Source organism: Syzygium oleosum, unplaced genomic scaffold (assembly GCF_021117445.2).
Source record: "Syzygium oleosum isolate NSW1041296 unplaced genomic scaffold, Sole_v2.1 Sole_v2.06, whole genome shotgun sequence".
NCBI lineage: Eukaryota > Viridiplantae > Streptophyta > Magnoliopsida > Myrtales > Myrtaceae > Syzygium > Syzygium oleosum.
In genome coordinates, this window is record NW_026607490.1 from 1,922,097 (window position 1) to 1,948,609 (window position 26,513).

A 26,513-nucleotide genomic window follows, 5' to 3' on the forward strand; every position below is an offset into this window, starting at 1 on the left:
AGCTAATATGCACATAAGCAAAAGTTCTGTTCATTCAAAGCTGGTAGAAAAACTGATTCTAGTGGATTCACATTTCTTTTTGTTTGATTTTCAGGATGGCATGTTGTGTTTTGTTGCATGTTTCTGTGGTGGTTGGATGCTGCATAAGGTTTGTTGCTTCTTTAAGGAACTTGAGTCCACCCGATAGTTTAAGCAAGTTCATGTACAGTGTTAAAAGCTCGTGTAGTGGTAAACCTTGTTTCAGAGACTATTTCTGGCCGCTGCATGTATAAGATTAATATGTTGTACACTCTGTAATGATATTTGGTAGTTGAATAGAAAGTCAATCTTCGTCATTAAGCGATCAATAATTTCTAGCCATTATTTTCATATTTAATTTGAATATCCAATTAAAATAACTGCTGACATATTCCACTGTTTACATATACATAGAGGATTAGTGAACATGGTTTAGGCTCATATCTGGGCCTTTACCTCATCATATAGATAAACAACTAGTTATGTTTCATGCAAATATAGTAATATAGTAAGCGATATAACTTATTGCGGGGTTCCTGTTTCACTATCAATCTGTCACCATGATTCACATGGTGAGTGCTCCTGAGGTCTGATCTATCTTTAGAGGTTCTCTCAAGCTATTGGCACCATTTTACATAGAAGTTGATCTTGGTGAAGGCGCGTGTTAACGACACTAAAACACTCGGCATATAAACACTGGGATTAAGGAGGGAAAAAATTGATGATGGCAGGGAGAATGTTCTCACAATTCATGGATATGTCATTTTCAGTTGTTACAGGATCAGCTTGGCTATCATCTTCAGATGACACTTGGTGACATAGTATTTGAAAGATTGCATTTTCTATCAGAATGCCTTTATTCAATTTAATATTCTTTCAAAAATCTTCCACTAGATGCGGAAGTACAGTAGCTCTGAATCAATTCCAACCGGTAGCATGTGCAGGGAGGGAAATTTGGGGAGGAGACCTGCAATATGTTTTCCATTCTCCCAATATGACGTGTACTTGGCAATGAGGCTCTCATGTTTAGCATCTCTATTGAGATTTTTACCAGCCTGGTTGTCATTTAAGATAAAAATACCGCCATTTCTTTCTTTCCCGACAATCTCCATGAATGCCTTCCTTTTGAAGGTCCAGTTTCCAGTTTTCAGGTTGAAATGATAGAGCGGAAGGAACCTCTGGCCATAAGAGGCTACAAACTCCAGTGCAGCAATAATGTACTCGAACTCCTCCTCCGAAAGGTAGTAGGGAAAGCTTACTCTGGTCCATCCAGGCTTCACTCCCACATAACCCTGTTATAAAGGTAAACTCACAGAAGATTAGTGAAATGCTTAATCTTATATTACGGTTTGAAAACCTTCAAGGTTTTTCGGGTCACTGTCTTACAGGAAAGAAAACAAGCATCTAACCTTTTCAATGGCACATCTAAATGCACGGGACTGAGCTTCATTGATGCCAAGAAGGGCATGACCATATGGACCGGCACAAGCACACCCGCCTCTCGCTTGAATGCCAAAGAGGTCATTGAGGAGAGTGGCAACAAAAGGTCCATGGAGAGGCTTGTCCCTTTCGTTCCCCGTTTCTCCCCACAGGTAAAGCCCTTTCTCTCTTCCCTTATCACCATCTGGTGGTGAATTAGTTGTTGAGTATATCAGGAAAGACAATATAGCTTGTCTCTTTGCTGTTTTGTTCCCGAGAATCTCTATGTTCTGGTTTGTGGAGAGCCTTTTGATTGCTTCTTTGATGTACTTGTGCTCCAGTTTCTCAATCACTTCATATCCCACGTAGTCTTTCAACCAAAATGCCAATGCCGCTCTTGTTATCTGAATAATCTGGGGAGTCCCTGCATTCTCTCTTTCTTCAATGTCTTCCACATATAATGTATCCTGCTAGGCAAGTAATTTAGCAAGTTACCGACTGATAAAATCAGAATGCTTTGATGGTAATTGCTTTAGCTTTTAAATTTGCTCTTATCGTTTGCAACAGATGAATGCTTTTACCTTTTCATTGAAGCCATTCACATAATCAACAATTCCTCCTCCACAGGTTGATGGGGGAGATGATCCAAGCTGATAGAGAACCTTGCTCATGAGCAGGATTCCTGGAGACCCAGGTCCACCAAGGAACTTGTGCACACTCAGGAAGATCGCATCATAACCGTCGACTTCCCCCGATCTCATGTCGATTTCCACATAAGGTGCACTGTTCAAAATTAAGCAATAAAAGGCCAGTTAGATTAGTCGTTTCGTTACATTTTCTCAGTAAGTGCAAACGGTTTGTTATTATTGGATTATCTATTTAAATAAGGAGTTCTCCAGTTGAGCCAGAAATTCCTCGAGAATAAAGGCTCACCTAGCTGCAAAATCAAAGCAAGCGAAGGCACCAAATTGGTGAAGCAGCTTGGCCACAGCTCTTGTGTCGGTACAAATCCCGGTGACGTTACTGCAAGCTGAGAAAGAACCCAGAATTTGCCTGTTTGCATCTCGATAAGACTCAAGCTTTTGCCTTAAATCTTCCTTGTCTATCAGCCCATCTGCATCTAGTCCAATCTCTATGACCTCTGCTAGACTCTGCCTCCATGAGAGAAGGTTTGAGTGGTGCTCATAAGGCCCGACTAGGACCACCCATCTCTCTTCGCTTGGCATGCACTTAATCATCCTCTCTCTTAGGGTCGACGGCACTGCAATGCCCATGACTTCTTGGAGCCGCTTGATCGACCCGGTGGATCCTGATCCACAGAACAAGATCGCATCCTCGGGTCCGCCTCCTAAGCACCGTTTGATGTAGCTCGAGGCCTCGTGCACCGTCTTGGTGGTCCGATGACCAGCATGGCTGTCGGACGTGTGCGAGTTGCCTATATGTACATATGTAAAATTACCATTCAGATAGTGGTTTCATCCAATATACGATAGACGTTAAAGATGGTCCGCGTAAAATTAACTTTGTATAAAATGTGTACCATACGATTTTGACTATTTTAGGATTAAAAGTTAGAGATAAAAGTGAAATGAGGATAAACTGGAGTCGTATAGCACTCATATACACCATGGAGAGTGATGTTGTCTATATCCATCTAACCTCCAGAACATGAGGCATTCAAATACTAAATGAAACTCGAACGTTCAACTCTAAAAATTAAAAGTACAGAAAATAAAAGTTATCTACTATCAGAATCAAAGAGAAAGAATCTCACAGAAACTCGAAACGTGTACCGTAAAATGGGAGGATGTTGTCGATGATGAAGTCCTCGACGTAGCTAACGCAGCGGCCGGAGGCGGTGCTGTCGGCGTACGTGAGCCGCCGCTTGCCGAACGGCGAGTCGAACTCGGCGTCACCGCCGACGATCTGGGAGCGGACCCACGCGAGCCTCTTCTCCGCGTCGGACATGCCGCCCGCCGCGGGGATGCCCACCCCGAGCTTCCGGAAGGATTCTGAGTGCCTGCGCAGGTCATTCCTCGGCGGCTGTGACGGGCCGCCCCTGCCCTTGCCATTTCTCGGGTCGATGTACTTGTTCATGATGTTGAGGTGGGATTGCCTCATCAAGCCGGGCTCCTCTAGTTCCATCGTATATGGTGATGAAGGAATCAACAAGAGGATCAATGCATTCTTTACCTTTTCTTTGCGGGTGACGAGGGGTTTTGGAGGGTATGATGGGGGAAAGAATGAATGATTCTATGGGCTTTAAATAAGATGGGTATGGCAGGAGAAGTCAAAGATGGGAGGAGCTTCTTATTAAATGAATACTTTAGTTTGCTTTTCCTTTCATACAAGAACTTGTTGATTGGATTCTGGTGGCCAATGTGATGACTCTGTGGTTTGGCGTCCTAGATTAGAACGCCAATTGGCTCTCTGCTCGCACACAGAGACTTGAAAAATTTTCTCATACCATTCGACGATTTGTGTGATTGGTTAGGCAAAAGGAACGAGTTTGAATTCAAGACGCACGACGGGGTCGGTTGCCTCAAGTTTCTCCCTAGATATTTGATCCCTCACTAATGCCATTGTCCATCCATGGGTAGAAAAGTTTTGCTACATGTACCACAAAACATTAATTGGTGGTCCTGAGGCTTGTAAAAGAGACCATACCAAATTTTTTTTTTATTGGTCTTGAAAGTATCTTGATCTGTACCACCAAAAAGTAATTTGTCTCGGACGTGAATCCCACCGGATGTAGTGACGTTTTCGACTCGTTATGGTGCATGTAGCGAGTTCATTGAATAATTTATCCTTCCCTTATTCAACTATATGCCCATCCACAAGGAGAAAATGACTCGTCCCGCTAGAGCTACATCATTTAATTGTCTTAGCAAATAAATACATAAGTAGTCTGATGCGTTGTCTCGGTCATGAATGTCTTACGTCTCGATTATAAATGTATGCAAAACTCGTGTCTTCATCTATGAAGTTTGAATGTGCTCAAGAAACCAATTTAAGTTTGTCTGCATTCTGTTGGGAAAATTATCAAAAAATGTTTTAAATTGATTATACAGATGTCAATTCAGTCTTAAACTTTTCAATTTGGCCAATTTAGTAGTAAACCTTTTGATGATTTACCAATATAATCGCTGATGTGGACACTAACCATCTTTTATGACACGGTCAGTGCTGATGTGATCATTTTTTGTAATTTTCTAAATTTTTTTCCTTTTTTCATCTTTTATCCTTCTTTCTCCGCTAGTTGCCGCGCCTCAGAGATGGCTGGCCAACATCCACGCCGGCGAGTGCGTTGAGGCGGCAAGCCTTGTCGTCGCTAGATGTGGCAAGGTCAAGCCTTGCCTGAGGCCTGCGAGGTAGATTGCCGGCGATGGCATGGTGACCCTCGTTCGTGATCGGCGAGGGTTTGGAAAAAAATGAAGAAAGAAAAGATAATAAAATTAAAAAAATCAGAAAGTTTTTAAGAAATTTTTGAAAATTGTCTATGTCAGCACTTACCACGTAGAACAGCCGATGTCCACACTGATGATTTCCGGTAGAAATTGACCGCAATAATTATGTCAGCAAATCATCAAAAGGTTTACGACTAAATTAATCAAATTGAAAAATTTAGAACTAATACTTTGTACAGCAAGTTAAGGATTTTTCTTATAACTATCCCGCATTTCTTCCCTAGAAGGTGGAACACATTCAACCGTTTAATTAGGGAATTCGTCTTTTTAGCGATGAAATTGATGTCTGTTGCTAATTTCGGCAACTTTTGGCACGCTCTAGCGACAAATTTAATAAAATTTTGTTGGTGCAAGTTCTTGGAGAAAATGTTTTGGATCGAATTGTCTAAAGTGCATTGAATTGTCTAAAATGCAATAAGTTTAGGACTTTTTGATAATTTTCCCCAAGTTCTAATAATGACTAGCATCACCCAAGTTGTGCAATCTATTAAAAAAGTTAAAAGGGAATAACTAATGTGGAACAATCATAAAATCAAGCAGATCTCAATTTAAGCACATTTATTAATGAGAATATCTATTATCCCAATTAGTGTGCTTATTCAAATCTTTTTCCATCTGTTCATCTCACGATGCCTAATTTATATGTACTTAAATAATCTGATGAATCAAGGGGCTCACGGATTCTGGGGATTCATCTTCCTTCCTTGCTTCTGATTGGAGCATTGACGTCAATTTGAACAAATCATTTCCCACACGGTCATGCCCCAATACCACTAGCTCAATCCCACGTCCGTTTCACTCTATTTTTTTAATCAATTAGTAGTTCTCAGAGAGAGAGAGAGGGCCCCTTTTTGCCGCTATGTGCTCATCCAAGGAAACTATAGCTCGTAGCTTTTCTTTATACGTATCAACTAAGACGAAAAACAAATGTAGCTAAGATCCCGTCTATGAACAGCAATAGGAACGGCGCCTTGAAAGAAAGGCTAGGGACTAAAAACCCTATGAATGTCGAAGATTTTGCCTAGGGACTAGAACCCTATGGACGACAAAGGGACTAAAATCCAGAAAATACGCCTAGGGACTAAAACCCTATGAACGTCAAAGACTCCGCCTAGGGACTAAAACCCAATGAACGGCAATATGAACAATGCCTCGAAGGAGCGCCTATGGACTAAAACCCTATGAACGTCGAAGATTCCGTCTAGGGGCTAAAACCCTATGAACAGGCACAGGGAATAAAACCCAGAAGGAACAATATTTCCTATCAAAATGCGAAGAATCTCCATAATGAACAGGTCAAGAGAGATATTACGAGCCATAGTAATGCTCCATGTAGAAAAAGTGTTTCAAGCAACTGTTGAAGCTTGATACATGTCGATTTTACTGGGAAAATTTGCTGTATTGCAATGATTCCGAGTTGTTAAAGCTCACCACACTTGTCGATTCGCAAGTTACTGAAGTGGTTACTGCACAAAATGTGTCTTAACAAACTCCCTGATAGCGAAGAACATCATTACTGAGAGAGTGTTGATTATACGAGCAATTCAAACTGATTTTGATTGTCTAGAAAACATTCGGCATCATTCAATATCACAAAATTGCCATCAGGCTTGGAGAACGTCGTTAATCATTAAACTCCCTTAGAAGACAAATCTTTGTCAAAAAGGACCTTGGTCCATGAAGAGGGCTTGTTAAGTATGCCAAACAAGAGCTCTTTAGTCGGAAAGGACTTTTTACATATCCTTAAGAAGGCTGTTTGATCCCATCCATTAATGTGGAAAATGGTCTGATCACTCAGTATACCTCACATGACAACTGTCGAAGGTTTTGAGAATCATTCGCAATAAGTACACGTTGACCAATCTAAGAGGTCTTTTAAAGGACCGTAATACAGGTTTGGTCATGGCTTCAACAATGGATAAGCATTATCGGCTAAGGAATGCAACAATTGTCAATCAGCATCTCTACTAGATTTACAAGTAAAGAACCCTTGAGATGAGATAAGATAAATTTGCCCCCATTTCTTCAAGCGGTAGCTTCTTTGGAAGTCCAAACTTCTGCTCGAACTATCCCAATCAGAAGAGACTTTGGAAAGGGTTGTAAGATTGGTTCGGTGAAAGGCTCAAAAGGCTCGAGTTTTTCAGAAAAAAATTTAAGAGCTGATGATTATCGTGGCATCATTACCATATCATCTCGTCTTTTCAAAAGGCGCATGACTCCTTAACTCGTCTCAAGAGTCCATCGGCAAATCATTTCAACATAAGAGTTTTGCTCTTTTTCTAATGCCTTTCGCCTTTGCAATGATTTTTCTTTCATGCAAGCACTTTTCTTTGACACCCTTTTTTTTTTTACGGGCATTGGCCTCGCTTTTACCAGGCACACTGCTTTTTCATGCCCCTAGCTTTATTTTGCTCGTGTGAACCTTTTAAGCTCTCAGGATTTTTGATTTTTGATTTTTACGTTGTCGCACAAGCGCCAATCGCTTTGGAAAATCATGTGCCTTGCCCCAGTGTGGGGAAATAATTGTCACTCGGGCTTTTGAAATGAATGTTCAGGCTCAGCTTGGCTAAACAAAGGGTATAAGTGTTTGGGTAGAGCAAGAAATGCTCTTCTTCATTTTGGGACGCTTCGAGCTTCCATAAGGACTCGTTTGAAGTTACCATCAAGATTAATGCAAGTAAGAGCAAAGAAATCTTTCTCATCTTTCTCATCTTTTCCTCCAAAGAATGTCAACCAAAACCTCCGAACTTGCCCCCTTGTGGGGTGGTTCTTGACAAGGGCATTTTGTAGAAATTCTTCACATGTGAAGGCTCGAAGGGACTTAACTATGATTACTGGTAGTGTGTAGGATGGATGAAAGAAATGCTTCTTTTCATTTTGATCCATATACTATTTGCGAATGAATCTCTCGTCCTAAAACACGATTTTTTTGCACTCAACTCACAAAGTGTCTATAGGACGTGTTTGGGAATGGTTCGCCTTTCTTCATTCTAAGTGCTTCTTGCTTGGCATGATTAACATATTTCCTCTTGTTTTGCCAAGATCACCTGAGTTGATTGATCTTCATAGGGAATTTTGATTCAAAATGAATGTTCCATCAAGCATCAAGACAACTTTGGACAAGGATGATATTCAAAATTTTTGTGAAAAGTTTTTTTTCACAGTTTCAACTTTTATGGTTGTTTTTTCAAACCTGTCAAAAACCCTCTTTTTTTTTTTTTAAAGCAAATTTTCCATTCGACTTTCTTTTGGTATTAAGAAAAATGGTACTTACCTGCGGCCTAATGACTTGGTAATCCCCTCCTTCGCATTTGGCTTGTTGGATGCTTGCCAAGATAGTTCAGTCGTTTGTGGATCAATTTGCGGATTGTTTGGAACCTACAAAGTAAACATGTGTGCATGTATGCATGATGTGCATAATCTACAGTTATTCGGATTGCATCGAAAATGGTTCTCGGGCTTTGGATTTCATTCAAGGAAAATACTTTTTCACCGAATCGGCATTTACAGGCTTTGGCAACTCTTGACCATCCATTTCTACAAGAATTAAGGCACCCCCAGGTAGAACCTTTCTAACGACATATGGACCATCATAATTTGGGGCGAACTTCCCACCTAATTCGGGTGTGATGGACAACATTTTCTTTAGCACGAGATCTCCAGCTTCAAAATGTCGAGGCCGGACTTTGCGATTGAAGGATTTTGCAACTCGCTTTTGGTAGCATTGACCATGGCATAAAGCCACTAGTCTCTTCTCATCGATCATATTCAATTGATCCCATCTCTGTTGAGTCCACTCTTCCTCAGAGAGCTCAGCTTGTGAGAGAATCCTCAATGAAGGGATTTCGACTTCTACGGGCAAGACAGCCTCCATACCATAAACGAGCGAGAAAGGAGTTGCCCCTGTCGAAGTGCGAATCAAAGTTTGATATGCCATCAATGCATAAGGCAGCCGTTCATGCCAGTCTCGATAATTTTTGGCAGTCTTCGACAGGATCTTCTTTATGTTCTTATTGGCTGCCTCCACAGCTCCATTCATTTGTGGGTGGTAAGGTGAAGAATTCAAGTGACGAATATGAAACTCGTCAAGTAAGCCATCTACAACCTTGTTGTTCATATTTGAGCCGTTGTCAGTAATGATCGCCTCCGGGACTCCATAGCGAGCGATGATGTCACGGCGAATAAACTTGGCCACATTCTTGGCGGTGACATTGGCATATGAGTTCGCCTCGATCCACTTGGTGAAGTAATCGATGGCTACCAAAATGAAGCGATGTCCATTGGAAGCCTTAGGATTAATTGGCCCAATCATATCGATCCCCCACATTGAGAAGGGTCATGGCTCAGACATTTGGCGTAATTCATTCGGGGGTACGTTGATTTTATCGGCATAGATTTGGCACCGATGGCAATAACGAACATACCGAATGCAGTCAGCTTCCATAGCCATCCAGAAGTAACCTAGTCTCATGATTTTTCTGGCCAAAAGATGACCGTTCATGTGCGGACCGCATTCGCCCTCATGTATCTCTCTCATCAACTGATTAGCTTCTTTGGCATCGACACATTTCAACAGAATTGAGTCAAAAGACCTCTTGTAAAGAGCATTGCCACTGATGAAGAATTTTGATGCTAGCTTCCTTATGTATTTCTGGTCCGCTAGTTCACTCCCATGAGGGTATTCACCCTTTTGAAGATAGTTCATGATGTCGTGATACCACGGCTTCTCATCAGGTTCATCCGCGATTGTCGAACAGTAAGCCGGACGTGTCAGTATTTCGATCTTCAGTGGCTCGATGTCTAATCCTTCCATGACTTATAGCATTGATGACAATGTGGCCAGGGCGTCGGCGAATTGATTCTGCGCTCAGGATAAATATTCGAAAGAAATCTCCTCAAATTCCTTTATTAACTCCTCAAGGAATTCATGGTAAGGGATCAATTTGGGGTTACGGGTTCGCCATTGACCCTTTGTCTGAAGAATGATGAGGGCGGAATCGCCGTAAATCTGCAGCTTCCTAACTTTCATGTCGACGGCCAATTGCAATCCCAGTATGCAAGCTTCATATTCTGAGGTATTGTTGGTACAAGGGAATACCAACTTGGCGGCTGCAAGGTGATGTTGACCCGTCGGGGAGATAAGAACTGCCCTAGTCCCAGAACCAGCCAGGTTAACGGCACCATCAAAGTACATAGTCCATTTATCACCCGCTATTTCTGAAATGCGCTCCTCTATGGGATTTGACTGATCATGGTCTTTCGTCCTTTCGACATTTTCTGCCAACATGTTAGCTATGGCTCTTCCCTTGATGGATTTCCGCGTTATGCTGTGGACATCGAATTCGGACACCAGAAGTTGCCATTTTGCTAACTTTCTGAAAAACGCAGGTTTTTCCAGCAGGTATTTGATGGGATCATTCTCAGTTACAAGTAGAATCCGATGATGGAGTGTGTATTGGCGTAAGCGGTGTAACACCCACACCAAAGCCACACACGTTTTCTCAACTCCAGGGTAATTTATTTCGGATGAAGTAAACTTCTTACTGAGATCGTATATCGCACATTCTTTATCATCGCTTGGTCTCTTCTGAGCTAGCAAGGCTCCCAACAACTCATCATGAATAGTCAGGTAGAGTATTAATGGCACTCTAGGGACAGGTGATATCAGGACCGGCAATATCAGGACCGGCGGATGAGAAAGATATTGTTTTATTTCCTCAAATGCCTCTTGACAATCGGTATCCCACTTAACTTTGGCATTCTTCTTCAGGAGCTTGAAAAAAGGTTTAGCCGTCTCAGACAATTGAGAAATAAATCGTGCCACATAGTTTAGTCTCCCTAGCAAACTCCAAACCTCTTTGACAGTTGAAGGAGGCTTCAAATCACAAATGGCCTTAACCTTCGACGGGTCAATTTCATTGCCTCGACTACTTACCATGAACCCCAATAGTTTCCTAGACTTTGCCCCAAACACACATTTGGCGGGGTTAAGTCTTAGCTTGAACCTTCGAAGTCGATCAAACAACTTCCGCAGCACCTCGATGTGATCCTCTCCATGTTTGGTTTTGGCAATCATATCGTGTACATAGACCTCCACCTCCTTATGCATCATATCGTGGAACAGGGTGACCATTTCTCTTTGGTACGTTGCCCCGGCGTTCTTCAAGCCGAAAGGCATTACCTTGTAACAAAAGGTCCCCCGAGGGGTAATGAAGAATGTCTTACTTTTATCTTCTTCTTTCATCCGAATTTGATTGTAACCAGAAAACTCATCCATAAAAGAGAATAACTCAAATCCCGTGATACTGTCGACCAACACATCGATGTGAGGCAGCGGGAAGTCATTTTTGGACTTGCTCGATTCAGATCGCGGTAGTCAATACAAACCCTGACCCGACCATCCTTCTTCATGACGGGGACGACATTGGCGATCCAATCAGAATAGTACGACACTTCTATGAAACCTTTTTTCAACAACTTCATGACTTCTTCTTCGATCTTCTTGGATAATTCGAGCTTTGTTCTTCTGAGCCTTAGTTTCTTTGGCAGGATACTCGGATCAGTTGGTAGAGCATGCTCTACAATTTCCCTATCTAACCCCGGCATATCCGCATATAACCACGCGAATACATCTTGGTATTCCTTTAAAAGGTCGACCATCCTTCTAGCCTTGATTTCAGAAAGGCCAGCTCCAATTTTGATTTCTCTAACATTCTCTGAATCGCCCAGATTTATTGTGATTGTAGGCTCTACGGTCAACGGCTTAGACTCCTCATGCCGAATCCAATCTTGTTCGATGCTTCTCTGATCACAGTCATCCTCGTCATCATCGGACCCAGAGAAATTTTCGTCCAACAAATCCGACTCACATATACACCTATCATGATTATGTGAAATGTTATGCCTGAGATGCCACAAAGAAGGTTAGTAATTCAATTAGCAAATGTTATTGCAAGTAATGATATGCATGTGTTTTGAAATCATTTTGAAAGAGTTTTTGAAAATGAGGGATCCGTCCTCATATCCTTGGACGTCTCTATCCGCAAATGATTTTGGAAACTAGGAGACGTCCTTATCCGCAAATGATTTTGGAAACTAAGAAGCGTGCGGAAGTCCAGGCCTCAAAGCATCATCATCAGTCTGGTTTGGGTACTTCCTCACGTCCTTAATAAAACATGATCATGATTTCATTAACAAGATGAGGCCGTTGACATGACTCGAGGTCTTGGACCGACGGCTCGCAATCCAAAACTTTGATTACAAAGAGAAACATCACCCATGCCTAAATAGACTTCCTATGGAAGGGATGAACACAAACTTAAACAAGACAAAACAAGAAAGAAAAGCAGCATCCCTACTCAAAAGGGTTGGCAGTGGCAATAGAAGGCTCGGCCTCTTCATTTTCTATGATAGCACAAGCAAACTCCCCCTCGAATAAATCAACGAGACCAAAAACGACCTCCTCTTCCTGTAGCAGCTTGGGTGGACCCAGGAAGATTTCCTTCAACTCCGGAAGAAGTAAGCCCTTCCGACCTTCTCCTAACCCAAATAAACTCCCCCAACCTCCGCAACTTCCATGATTAGCTAGGCCTCCGTAGTCACCACGGTCTTTATTGCTTCCTTGTCCACCATAATTAGTATGGCCTCCACGACCACCGCGGCCCCCATGCTGACCTCGACCTCCGAAACTGCCTCGTCCTCCATGGTTATCTCGGCCACCAGAATTGTCTCCATGATAACCTAGGCATGTCCTTTTGCGCCACTTGGAGACCTGAAGGGGTTCTTTGATACCTTGGCCATGCAGTCCCAGGCCAGTTTCGGGGACATGACCATTTTCGAGCAACACCTTGCTCGACATGATTGAAGGCTTAACCATTTCTAGGTCTCGTATGATGGTTCCAACGGGCATATGGACCATCGAGACTAACTCCAAAGTTTGATAACTTGATTCAGCCTTGTTCTTGGATTCTACGTATGGGATCGCGGTGTCATGAAAGACCTTAAAGTCAATTTCTCCATGAATAGTTACCAGCTTCCCATCCACGATAAATTTGACCTTTTGGTGCAGGCTCGAGGGTACGGCTCCGGCGGTATGTATCCAAGGTCGTCCCAGTAGAAAATTGAAGGCACTAGGAATATCTAGGACTTGGAAGCTGACCAGAAAAAGGACTTGACCAATTAGCAGTTCAAGCTCAACCTCACCAATTACTTCCTTCTTCATACCGTCAAAAGCACGAACGGTAGATTTAGATACCAACATTTTCTCTTCATTCATCCCCAGACGACGAAGGGTGGCAAGTGGGCAAATGTTTAATGCAGATCCATTGCCAATCAGCACTCTCGCCACCATTCTATCACGACACTTTATCGAGATAAGCAGCGCCTTGGTATGGTTGTGGCCTTCCGAAGGAAAATCTTCATCAGTGAAAGAAATCTGATCTTTCAGCAAGATGGACCCAATAAACTCCTCCAACTGGGTGTCATTGATAGTTTCAGGAACATGCACTTCATTTGGAACCTTGAGTAGTGCGTTTTTATGTTTTTTGGAGGATTTGAAAAGATCTAGAAGTGATATCTGGGCTGGCATCCTCCTCAACTGATTGACAACATCAAACTCGCTAGTCTTAATAATTGTTAAAAACTGTTCGGCTTCTTCATTTGAAACAACCCTTTTCTCAACCGCCTTGGTGGGATCATAGCATCGACCAGAGCGAGTGACAGCATCGATTTCATTCACTTTGTAACTCCAAGGGACCACCTTAGTATCGTAATTAGAGGCCATTTCCACTATTATGTCTTCTTCGTCCTCGGGTGGGAGTTCAATCCCCATTGGTTCCACAGCATAATCCTTGATTTCTAGAGTAGCAAACTCTTCAGACATAAGATCAATGACTACATGCTCAACATCTCATTCATCGGGATCTGATAGATCTTCTTCGACTGATAGGTCGATGACCACGGGGTGATCATGTTGACCATCTCCTCCTCGGACTCAAGTGGATCGTCCATACCTCCCCATCCATCAGGAACAACATCTTTGGGATCGATGAAAAAGCTCGGTGACGGTGAATACTTCACAAGATAGTCGAATTTGCCGTTAGGTTGACCCAGTGTGTCAACCACTTCCCCATTCTCGTGAGCGAGCTTTATAAACTCATGGTTCCATTGACATTGTTAGTTTGATGCTCAAGATCTTCATACGAATTCTCTCCTTCACTGTCGGTCACAATTAGGCTCTCCGACACGCCATCATTAGTTGGCTCGTTAGTTTCTGTAGGCTCAACAGGCGTCTCCTCCGACTCATTCTCACAAAATGAGTCAATAACGGCCGTCATGGCCTTCTTACTATCTTCCTTCATGCTATAGATTACTCCCATGTCCACCATCCGAGTGATACATTTCAATTTCTCTTCCATTGGAATATCCTCCCTGTCACGCCCCGTACCCTACGAAGCATGAACATCCGCGTATAGGTCGAAATGTGGTGCGACGCTCCCAGGTTACGTCACCGACCCGAAAACCCAAATAAGAGAAAACACAACACATGCGAAAATGACGTATATATAATATATATACACCCAGACAATTTAAAAGCAACCAGGAATAGCAAGAGATAACAAATTACGAACTATTAAAACAATATATACATTCATTATAAGACTTATATACAATATCCATTTTTAAACAGGAGATACAACAAAAAGGGCCACGAGTACAAAAAGGGATCGGTGGCCTAAGGGGATTGGCTAATCACTAGAGGGCTACAGTCAAAAAAATATCGGCCCTCACTCCTAAAACTGAGGTCTGCCCTAGGGTATCCAATCGAGGTCAGATCCAGACGTCTCGGAAGAACCCTCGGACTGCTCTGGCTCCTCCTCTGAACTCATAGCCTCAAAATTCCTGGGCGGGGATCTGAAAATGTCGGTTTTACCACAACCGTGAGAAATCTCAGCAAGTACAAACCACTAATCCTAAAGTAGGCTAATGTGCACCTCCAGAAGGGTAAATAAAATACATCAAACAATGAACCAGTAAAACAAATTAATTCACCCGAGCTCACAGCCCAATATATTGTCTCATAGCCCTGCAGGTTAGGCATTTGACATCACTTTAACTCATGTGCAATTATACCGACCCGAAGGCCACAATTAATAAAACGACCCGTAGGCCCGACCCGAAGGTCACAAGTGATTATAACGACCCGTAGGCCCGACCCGAAGGCCACAAGTGATTATAACAACCCGTAAGCTCGACCCGAAGGCCAACGGTTGAATATAACGACCCGTAGGCTCGACCCGAAGGCCAACAGTTGAATAAAGCGACCCATAGGCCCGACCCGAAGGCCACAATTAAATAAAGCGACCCGTAGGCCCGACCCGAAGGTCAACAGTTTGATAAATCGACCCGTAGGCCCGACCCGAAGGTCACAATTGGATATAACGACCCGTAGGCCCGACCCGAAGGCCACAGTTAATAAGACGACCCGTAGGCCCGACCCGAAGGCCAACAATTGAATATAACGACCCGTAGGCCCGACCCGAAGGCCACAGTTAATAAGACGACCTGTAGGCCCGACTCGAAGGCCAACAATTGAATATAACGACCCGTAGGCCCGACCCGAAGGCCAACAATTGAATATAACGACCCGTAGGCCCGACCCGAAGGCCACAGTTAATAAGACGACCCGTAGGCCCGACCCGAAGGCCAACAATTGAATATAACGACCCGTAGGCCCGACCCGAAGGCCACATTTTGAACAAAGCTCAGGCATGCACATTATTACACTTAATTTCAAATCAATCACAACCTGGCATACAATTTATACACTCGAGAATTCATGCCAATACCCAAGGCGACATGCCGAATACAATTATTCCCCAAGTCAATGTATCTATCACCCTCTCAACACGATCAAATTATTCCCAATGTAATTCAACCATTTTAACATTTAATCCACGCATTTGTTTCCAAGATAATTTCATGCACCTCGGGCCCGACTTGGACAAATCAATTCCGATAGATGATCTTACGATCAAGGGGGTCATCTAATAGGGTTTATTTAAATCCCAACCAAACCCCAATAATACCCAAGACTCAAACCGATATCCAATGAACCAATTAAGTCTCAACTTAAGTCCAAAAAGTGCAATTCGTTTCTGGTGAACAGTACCAGAACCGAATGTCCAATATGCACTATATCACACTTAAACAATTCCATTAAACCTTAATCACATACCCTAATAATTCAACCACCAAATATACATAATTAAGCCTCAAATAAGCTTAATTAATCCCTACAATGCCCCAATCAAGGTCACTTACCATTGAATCCAACTAGTGCCACACTTGGACAAATTTACACAAATTCGGTGCCCCATGAACAGTAGATCACAGCCACTGTTATTTTCTAATTTTCAATAATTAATGCCCGAATTAAATCCCAATGCCCGCCATAAAATTTCCACTACCAAATCATACAATTCCGCACCTAACTTTATACAGATTTCGCCCAAAATCGCCCGTCAATACCCGAAGTCCAAAATTGTGTTTAGAGCGCGACTTACTAAAATCAAACGAGCATTAACATACACTTCATTGGTCCCGGTAACGGGTCAAAATTCAGGATGTTACACTCCCCATCTTCAAAGTGTCCAGCTGACACTAGTAACTTATAAAGTCTATGAACATCCACATTAAATGTTTGCTTACTCTCATTGCCTCCTTCTGTAACTACGTTGACATTCTCAGCATGATTAGGCAATGGATTTTGTTGGATATTAAGGGGTGGATCCTTGAAGGATAAAATGCCATTGTCGAGTAAATTCTGAACTTTGTTCTTGAGAGTGAAGCAGTTATCTACATCATGACCCTTCTTGCCTTTATGGAACTCGCAAGACTTCGACGAGTCAAACCCAAGGAATTTTGGAGGATTATCCCGAGGTACTTCTTTGGCTATCATTCCCTTTCTCAACAACATAGGCAACAACTTGGATAAAGGTCTAGGCAGAGGAGTGAATTGCCTTGGTGCCTTCTTTTTGAATTCATAACTCTGATATGCCCTCTCTCGAAACACAGACGGGCCTTGGGAGGACGAGGCAGGGGGCCTTGTCACAACCGGCGCTTGTATATACGCGATCTCCACATCCTTTTATTTTCTATTCGGGACCTTTCAACTAGTCCCTTCGCTCAATCTACCATCATGCATGGCCCCCTCTATCCTCTCCCCGACATCTACCAGCTGAGAAAAGGTAAAGCATCCATAACCCACCAACTTTAAATAGAAATCACTAGGTAAGCCCTTGAGGAAAAGATCCAGTAGCTCCTTTTCGCTGAGCGGGGGTCGAACTTGAGCGGCGAGAGTACGCCATCTTTGAGCAAAGGCTCTGAAAGACTCACTTCGTTTCTTTTCGGTTCGAGTCAGTACTTCTCGTGTGGGGGCTATCTCTGTATTGTATTTGTATTGCAGGACAAACGCCTCAGCCAACTCCTCCCACTTCTTGAACTTCTCGGGCTCCGACAACACATACCATTGCAATGCAGGCCCCGTCAAACTCTCTTGGAAAGTCTAAACCAATAATGGGACATTCTGGGCATACCTCGCCATTTTGTTCAAATAGTACTTCAAGTGGATCTTTGGATTTCCAGTCCCATCATACTTAGTGAAATCGGGAATCTTGAACTTTTCAGGAAAGCTCATCTGTGCATATCGAGACAGATCCTTGATCATGTGCTCTTCGTATCCTCGTAGCGCACGGAGTTTCTCTTCTATCTTCGCGAACCTTTTGTTGTGTTCTTCCTCCAAATGGGCAGTGACGGCTTCTGAAATGGGGTCTAGTTCGACCACTATAGGTGTAGAACCCAATGCTTCCTTAGTAACATTCCTTCTCACAGGTCCTTCTACGGGCTCAGGAACAGGGAACAGCTTGAGGTGCGACTTGACCAGCATTTGGTGCTACTAACGCGGCCCTCATATCATTGGCAAATTGAGTGAGCTGAGCCGCAAGATCATTGATCTTGTCGTCGAGAGCGGTGAAACGGGCGTTCTGCTCCTCGATATTCATTTGCGTGGCCCTTAATCGTGTCTGAATCAGCGATTGCCTCAAAGCCTTAGCTTTGCCTTGGTGGAGAAAGGGAGTTGGCGGGCTGTCAGACTCAGTGTGGACCCCGCGATCACCGGAAGATCTCTTTCTCTAGCCTCTTGGTCTCTCAATTCCTCTCTTCGTGCGTTGAATGAGCTCAATTTGACGATTTGAGATTACTTGAAAAATGAGCCTACGTGAGCACACGATTCATATGGAAAGTTGGCCCATGGCAATGATCTAGGCGTTTTATGTCCCTCAAGAGAAGGTTTTCTAAACATTGAGATTTTGGAGTTTTTATACATTATAGACGATAAATGAAAACTCCTGAAAATTGAAATTAGAAAATGAGATTCCCTTGACATTGAAACAAAGAAGGTACATAATGATTCCTAAGCCTCGAAATTAGAAAGAAAAAAAAATTACCTAAACATTGAAGCTAAGGAAATACATGAAACTTCTGGAACATAAGAATAACAGAATTCCCTAAACATTGAAACTAGAAAAGCAACATAACCTCCTAAACATGAAAAGGATGACAAATTAAGTGAAAGTGTCGTTTCAAGCTTCTCGGGGCAACTCATTTTATATGCGATGGAGAACCCACGGCTTTGCGGAGCCGCTTGTTCTCTTGAGTTAACCTTGAGATGAGAGTCTTGTCCATTTCCACCCTCTTTTCAAGATGCTCAATTTGCGCTTTCTAGGTGGGCTTGTCAGTCACTTCCGGGACCAGCGGTCGTAGAATGGTCGGAATTCGGTGATTGCGGATGTAGAATGTGGAGGCATGGTAGATCTCTTCTTCCCCATTCAATTTCTTAGGCACGACAATTCTTTCAGGGCGGCATTCGCTCCATGCGATCTCAATGGCACAGATTTCGTCGAAGTAGTCGTAGTCCGTGCGGGTGAAGCGAGCCTGAAACATCTCCGTCTTGAGAGGTGGCGGAATCTCTTGAAGAGCTCGGTATTGGTAGGCCACCCTGTACAGATAATAGGAAGTGGCGCTAGAGAGACCGAGCAGCGGGATCGGGTTAGCAAACTTGTGAGCGAAGCGGGCTTCCTCAACTTGGAACCATTTAGCATGCCATAGAAATGCCTTGGGTTCGGGGTCTTTTAGGAAATTTATCCAACGGGAATATTCTTTGTTAGGGGAATGCTTTTCTAAGACCTGGAATCTCTGTATTGGGTGTCTAAACTCATCTACTTGAAACAATTGCATAAGGTGCCCAAATCCCCTTATGTGGGAAAGAAACCATATTTGCAAAATCTCCGGAGAAGCTCGCATGACTGTTTCTCCGTTTTGTTTAAAACGATTAAGGGACAAAAATGTTTCGGCTAAAATCATGTTGACGTAGTTTAATCCAACACACATGTGTTTGACCACCCAAGCAATTGAAGGATTTATGGCATTCTTACGATGAGGAAAAATGATGAGCCCGACAAATGCTAAAATGAAAATCCAACTCTTTTGAGCTATCGGTTGATTTGAAAGCACTCGGCCAAAAACGAGAATGGGCATAGGTAACAATTAGCTTTAACAACCTTCCTTACCACCTCGGCCCTAACTCTAAAAAATTATGACAACTCGGACATGGGGTCTATACCTATGGGTGGCTTGACAAGCTCGGTTCCAAGAGGCATTCCAATGGCAATGCTATATTCTTCCAAGGTCGGAGTTAGCTCGAACTCACCAAATATGAAGGTTGTTGTTTGAGGGCACCAAAAGTGCGGTATTGCTTGCATAACTCCGGAATGGATGTTGATCTTGAGTAACGGGAGGAGACGGCCATCCTTGCCTCGACCTGTCTTTGGCCATTTTGATCCAACTGATCCCACCACCCTATGAGCTCTTTCTTGGGAGTGGAAATGAATTGGATATCGGCTCTCCCCATCGTATATAAATTGAGACTAACGACCGACCTAATTTGCCATGGACCAACAAAAGGAAATAAATGAATTGCATAACAGGAGAGATAAAGGCTTACTTTATCGAGAGCCATGGCAAACACAAAGACACACGCATGAAAAGTGAGGCTCGCTTTCTATCTTAGACAGTTTAACAAGGTGAAGCTAAGAGGGTGATCTAACCGTCGTAGTCTCGCGTTGGTGTCAGGTCCTCTTAACTCCGACTCAGTCGAAAGAGATATCCTATAGTCATGCGGTCTCGCGGACAAGGATAAACACTTACGACACCAAGAAAGAACTTTCGGGGAGAAGAAAGGCAACCTCTACATTGTAGTCTCGCGTTTGAGGTTGTATCTTTCTTAACACCATCCTAAAGCGTCCTATCGCGGCCCAAGTCCGGCAGCATGGTTATGTGTGCAATAGTGTAGTGCTAAAACATCTAAAGCATGCACAACAGTTTATAAGCAAACAATACTTCAAGCGTCTGAAAAAATAAACATTCATTCCCCAAATCCCAAACCTGCAAAATAAGGGGTCAATGGCAAAAACATTTACGCTAGGGATGTATTTGAACAAGATAAACGGCCTAAGTCCACTAAGAAGTCCCCAGCGGAGTCGCCAAGCTGTCGCTACCTCCCCGAACCGGCCCTGCCGCCTAAGGGGTTAGGCTAATGGATTACTAAGTTAAACTTAGCTCGAGCTCTCCCAAGCCCGTACCAATTCGCAACTTAAGTTTAAGTTGTTAACATGCAAATCAATTTCATCTAGGAGTCGCTACTAATCGATTTTTGGTGGGTCAATTAGACACCCAAGTAAAGCACGGGAGAAATGCTTTACTTCTACGAACCAGAGATTCAATGAGTACGGGGACTTGATTACACTAATTGACCAACTAGTGCCCTTTCGGTACCTAATCTTGCTCAATTCACCACCTAACGTGTTCACACTAACTGGGAGTCTCAAAATTCCATCCCTAATCAGGCTAAGGGAAGCAACCGTCAATACCTAAACCCAATATGCATGATCAATCACGTTTGATGTTAAATTAAACACGCAATTTAAATTACGGGAACCAAACAACGTGTAATCAAACATTACTCTAATCACACAATAGGGCAAGAAAAACCAATTCCAAAGTCCAAATAATTTTTTTTTTAAAATTAATTAATTTTTTTAAAATTTTTTTTAAATAATAAAATAATATTAACTGGATCCGGGTCGGATCTCCACATCCGACCCGGATCGGGACTGACCCGGGCACGCCGGCCCGGGTCCACCGTGAGGTGGGCTCCATGAGGGCCCAATTCGGAATAAACCCAACACTCAAATAAAACAATAAAAAAAAACACCCAAGCCCAGCCCACTAGGAATAAAAGACTGAATAAGCCTTCAGCCCAAATCACCAATTCAGCCCATTCATGAAATGAACCAAGAAGAGCCCAAATCCATTAAAACATAATAAACCTAAAGCCAGCCTAAGCACAAAACCCTACCCAGTTTCGACCAGTCCGCCCGACCCAGTTCGTGGCCGCCGACCCGACTTGCTGGAAACCCTAGTGGCCGCGACCCACTTGTCTGCCCCTAAACGCCCGACCCGACTGTCGCTCCGTCGCGGAGCGCCTGTTCGGCCTTCATGGCCGAGATCGTGTCCAGCCACCGCCCGTTGGACCCTGGCCTCCGGGGTCAGGGTTTCCGGTCCGGCGGCCGAGCCTATGCTCGGTCGCCACCCGCCGAGCCCCGACTGACGTGGCCAGGAAACTCAGCCTTGCGGCCGGGCCCGTGCTCGACCGCTGACTGCCAACCCGACCAGCCGCGTCGCCGCCACGGCGACTGGCGACCGACCAAGACCGTCCAAGCCCCAACGAGGGACTAGCCAGTCACGGACCAGCCAAATCTTGGCAAGGGATCAGCTTTCCATTTCCTCCCGCGGTCACGCCCGGACCGCCGCCCAAACCGCGAGCCTCCACAGCCACCCGAGACACCAGCTGACGACTAAGATTCTCCCCATACTCAGCGACGCACCCGAGACACCACAAACGAAGAGAGAGACTCCGCGACTCTAGAACACATCATACACAAAGGGAGAGTAATCGGATTTCACACATGCATAACATCAAACGGTTGGAGTGTGTGACAAAAAACGTGAGATTTTTGGTTCGATCAAGGCTCAAACGCATCCGAGATTCACACACAACAATGCACAGACAAGCAGGATTGAGCTCGAGGTGTCACGGGCCAGAACTCGCGCGAGCCGGACGGCCGCGAGCTCCGGCCAATGAGCCCCAAAAAAACAAAGTACACAGACCGGAACAGGGGAGCGAGAGGTGGCCATTTGCGGCACTCCCTATCCCGCTCGGTGGCGGCGAACGGGGGCGACCGTGTGAGGTCGGACCAGATCCGGTCGTCTCGCACGCCTCCGAGCCGAAATCCTCGGGAAAACACCTCGAATCGAGCAAAAACAGACCAAGCCCAACGAGGACTCTAGCCGGGACCTATCGTGAGGAATGGGGTTCACCGGGGCTTCGCCGGCCACGGCTGGGGTGTAGCGGTCACTGGTGGGAGCCCCCTCACCCAGCGATCTCACTCTCGAATGCTCTCGGCCTCCCTTCCTCCAATCTCTCTCTCTCTCCGATCCCTCTCTCTGTGGAACTCTCCGAATCCCCCTCTCTCTCTCGCTCCGGCCTCGATTAAAAGCCGGCCAGCAGGCAGGCACGCATGGCCCCTGCCACCGCCAGCCTGCCGCGGCCGGCTGATCGCCCTACCCGCAAATCGCGCCGGCATGCCCCACGCCTCTCTGGTTTCTGCTCCGTTCTGGCCTCTGTTCCGGCTGTTCGTCCCGCTCCTCCCCCGTACGCTCAAAAGTGTTGACTGGGGAGGGGGAAGGTTGAACAATGCGCGGGCCGGGCCGAAGAGAAAAGGGCCGGCCTGTGTGAAAAATAAAAAGAACACAAAGATGGGTCGCGCGAAAAAAAAAAAAGAAGGGAAAGAAAAAGAATGGGCCGATTGACCTGGCCCGGAAATCTTTTTTTTTTTTTTTTAAATTTTGTGTCCTAATAGGCCCTATTAATGCAAATGTGCCTAATGTCTATATGCCATGAAATTTAATGAAAATATTTTTGTTTAGTGGTTAAAAATTAAACCCTAATAATAATTATTTTTATGCGATAAAACCCTAAATGATTGAACAAAATTTAGGTGTCAACACTTCCAAAATCAAATGATGCAAAGTGCCGACAATGCGAAAGGGTGAGGAGGATTTCGTGTGTTTGTCTTGAGCTCTATGTCATTTGAACTGTTGGAGATTAAGGGTTTGTGTAAGAGCACGTATTCAGGCATGTTGGAGATTAGAGAAATTTGGTACCTTTCAAATAGGGCTAATGTGGTAGTCTTTTCAGGGATAAGATTTGGTATAGGATGGAAAACCATATATCCAAAATCAAATGATGCAAAGTGCTGACAATTGAAAGGGTTAGGAGGGTTTCGCATATTTTTCTCTAGCTCTATGTCATTGTAATTACACCATCGAGCGCCATAGTCAAGTCTATAAGGCAATTTTGAAATGCTGGAGATTAAGGGTCTGTGTATGAGCATGTATTCGGGCGTGTCGGAGATTGGAGGAATTTGGTACTTTTCAAATAGGGCTAATGTGGTCCTCTTTTCAGGGATAAGATTTGGGATAAGATGGAAAGACGTATTTCCAAAATCAAATGATGCAAAGTATTGACAATGCGAAAGGGTGAGAAGGATTTCGTGTATTTTTCTCGAGCACCATGTCACTGTAATTATGCCATCGAGCGCGATAGTCAAGGCCCTAAGGCGATTTTAACCGCTAAGAATTCAAACCCGCTTGCGTAAGCGTGGTTGTACGATCAAGCTGCATTTTGCAGCTTGAGTTTCCGCATGTCAAATAGCTTTGGATGCGAAACTCCTGTAGAACGGTCAACTGAGATGGCTATGATCGCCCGTTTCCACCATTGGTCCTAACAAAAGAGACCCGGTCTTCCTTGCTTCTGATTGGAGACGTCAATTTAAAAAATCATTTCCCACACGGTCATGCCCCATACCATTAGCTCAATTCCACGTGAATGACAGTTTTCCATTCCAAAAGTGGTTTATCCATGATCCGACGATCTAACCAAAGTTCGCCAGCCTGCCATTCCCTACCACCCGCTTCACCGCTTCGTTCACTTCGTTCCAGCTGTACACTATTCCCCCACCTTTCTTGCCAGCAAATCTTCAATATGCTCCCTTGGTGTGCCAACAAAACTAATCAACAAAGGCCTACGTTATGTCTGTTTGCCTCTGCTCAGCGCAGGATGCAATCACTTCAAGCATTGGAAAAAACAAAACCTGTGCTCCGAGACCCAGTATTCTGCCTCTGCACTGGATTTGGACACAGTGTCCTGCTTTTTGCTCTTCCAGGAAAAAAAAGACAGCCTCCAATGCTAAAGGAGCAGGAGTTGGCGGGGTACACGCATCCGAAACAGGGCACGGCATCCCATCATTACCAAGCTAAGATTCGAATGTATAGTGAATTCGAATCAACTAAGCCAAGCCTAATCACGCACCGCAAGGAAGTGAGGAAAGCCTAATATCTCATTGGGGGGTGCTCCCGTGCCTTCCTCAGGGTATGGGTTATATAGTGCTCGATCTATTTAGGAAAAAGAAAGAAAGAGCCCACATAAGAATTTTTTACTCTTTTTTTATTTTTGGTCGAGAGAGAGGGAACCTCTTTTTGCCGCAATCAGTGTTCTACCAAGGAAACTATAGCTCATAGCTTTTCGTAATCCGTATCAGCTAATACGAAAAACAAATGTAGCATCAATCTATATTCTCCACCTTCTTTGTCATGAGAAATTCGTATGCGTAAGGCAGACAGAATAAACTATACTTTTGGGTACGTTTGTTTTATCGAAAATTTCATTATAATATAAAATATTTCTCATGGAAATCATTTGCAAGGAAAATAATTATTTTTCATTTAATTGGTAGTTTAGGGAGATTGATTTCTTTCTTGCTATAAGGAAAAGTTGTTTTCTCCCAATCTAAGCTTGTTTGTTTTTAGTCTATGGAAAACTTTTTCCTTAAATCGATTAGTTTTCTGTCATCCAAATACCAAATAGTCGGAGAATAATTTTCCGGAAACGGTTTTCTTTCAAACAAATAGACCCTTTTTTTTGGAAACCCGAATAAACTATTCATGTGGGTGTGAACGATTTATAGGAAAAAAAACGAATGTGTGAGTTGGGTTAGGCAAGAGATGTGTATATGGACCAAATATAAATCGCCATTTTTTTGATTATGTGGTAGTATACTCTCATTATGTGATCCAAACGATTCTATTGTTCCGTTATGTTCCAAAGACGCGGATTCTTTTCCATGACAATAGAATTCTGAAGAGTTGGCAATCGTTATAACATGTTGATAAAAAAAAATTTACATTTCACATAATTTCTCGATAACGTGTTTGCTTACCAAAGAGTTATATGGAGAAAAAAAAGTAACCGGTCATTTTTCTTTTATTCTTTTTTACCGTTATAAACACTTATTGATATTTACCGGCACGGATAAAAATCCCGCACTTCTTGACACGGAACAATATAATTCTGGTACGCTGGCCACGTTATAACGCATGGGTATACGTTTATGGAAATCTTGATAAAACTGTAGACTATTGAGGTTGAAAAATATTTTGGGCTCGCTAAAAACATAAAAGACATTTTCATAATATTCTGTTTGGACCATCTTCAATAGTTGTTAACTTTCTTTCTTTAAAAATAATAATAATAATAATAACGGCTACTTCTAGCTGTTAATCTTCTTTCCTGGTAAAAAAATTACATTTCTCCTAAAATCTTTTCTTTCACATGCATATTTGCATATCGTCTCTTTCTAATATAGCACACGCGTAAAGAGAAACGACAATAAAAAAAATTTAATTAGTAAAAAATAAAATAATATAGTAAGATTTAAAAAAATCCATTATATGAATATGATTCAAAATGTTGTCCAAGCGAATTTGAGTGATTATGAAGCACTTGACAATTCTGTTAGACTCAAATTTAAAAAGTAAGAGATTCGTTGATTACTTGCCGGTCATCTTTTATGTAAACTTAAAGTATTGTCCATCTATAGTCATATTGTATTTTAAATGTATACGTTTAATTTTCATGGAATTTTTTTGGTAAAACTTTGAAATTGAAATGGTCATACATTTCAAGTGACTTTTGGCTTTTGGCTTTTACTATTATTCGGTTTTTATTTAGTTTGAAGAGCCTCAAATGCTTAGAATTTTAGCAATATTAATAGTTTAGCTTAGTCATTCAATAGTATGTGCATCTTTCCATAATTTCTAGAGCAATTCAATTCTTTCAATGGACTTTGATTGAACGGAAGTTATTTGTACGACCATAAAATGGGAAAAGTCAACTTAAGATGGAGAGTTGCAATTTTCTATTTATATTTCTGTACGTCGCGTGCAGGACTCAAATTAGTCCTCTTTTCATCTTTTTTCCCAGCCATTTCTTTCTTATCATAATCAAAACTCAGTGGTCCCGCAAACTACAAGATCCAAAGTACACTTGACCATCTTGAATGGCGTCACACGTTTGACGAAAATCGGAATCAC

The 26,513-nt window shown here is 43.1% G+C and overlaps 2 protein-coding genes and 1 long non-coding RNA gene across 3 annotated transcripts; 1 reads left to right on the forward strand and 2 right to left on the reverse strand.

The window, feature by feature from the left end:
* Nucleotides 1-743: 743 nt before the first annotated feature.
* Nucleotides 744-3,682, reverse strand: LOC115688810 (uncharacterized). The gene is made up of 5 exons (XM_030614733.2): nucleotides 3,231-3,682; nucleotides 2,371-2,872; nucleotides 2,019-2,220; nucleotides 1,428-1,904; nucleotides 744-1,310 (listed from the first exon to the last, which is right to left on the reverse strand). The coding sequence occupies exons 1-5, from the start codon at nucleotides 3,580-3,582 to the stop codon at nucleotides 909-911; spliced, it is 1,935 nt and encodes a 644-aa protein (XP_030470593.2). The 5' UTR covers nucleotides 3,583-3,682; the 3' UTR covers nucleotides 744-908.
* On the forward strand, nucleotides 1,470-2,348 carry LOC130138535 (uncharacterized). The gene is made up of 2 exons (XR_008816891.1): nucleotides 1,470-1,610; nucleotides 2,065-2,348. It is a non-coding gene; the product is annotated as an uncharacterized LOC130138535 (long non-coding RNA).
* A 14,987-nt stretch (nucleotides 3,683-18,669) lies between the features above and the next one.
* LOC115688785 (uncharacterized) lies at nucleotides 18,670-20,915 on the reverse strand. Its single transcript, XM_056312796.1, has 2 exons — nucleotides 19,672-20,915; nucleotides 18,670-18,960 (listed from the first exon to the last, which is right to left on the reverse strand). The coding sequence occupies exons 1-2, from the start codon at nucleotides 19,794-19,796 to the stop codon at nucleotides 18,684-18,686; spliced, it is 402 nt and encodes a 133-aa protein (XP_056168771.1). The 5' UTR covers nucleotides 19,797-20,915; the 3' UTR covers nucleotides 18,670-18,683.
* Nucleotides 20,916-26,513: the final 5,598 nt, after the last annotated feature.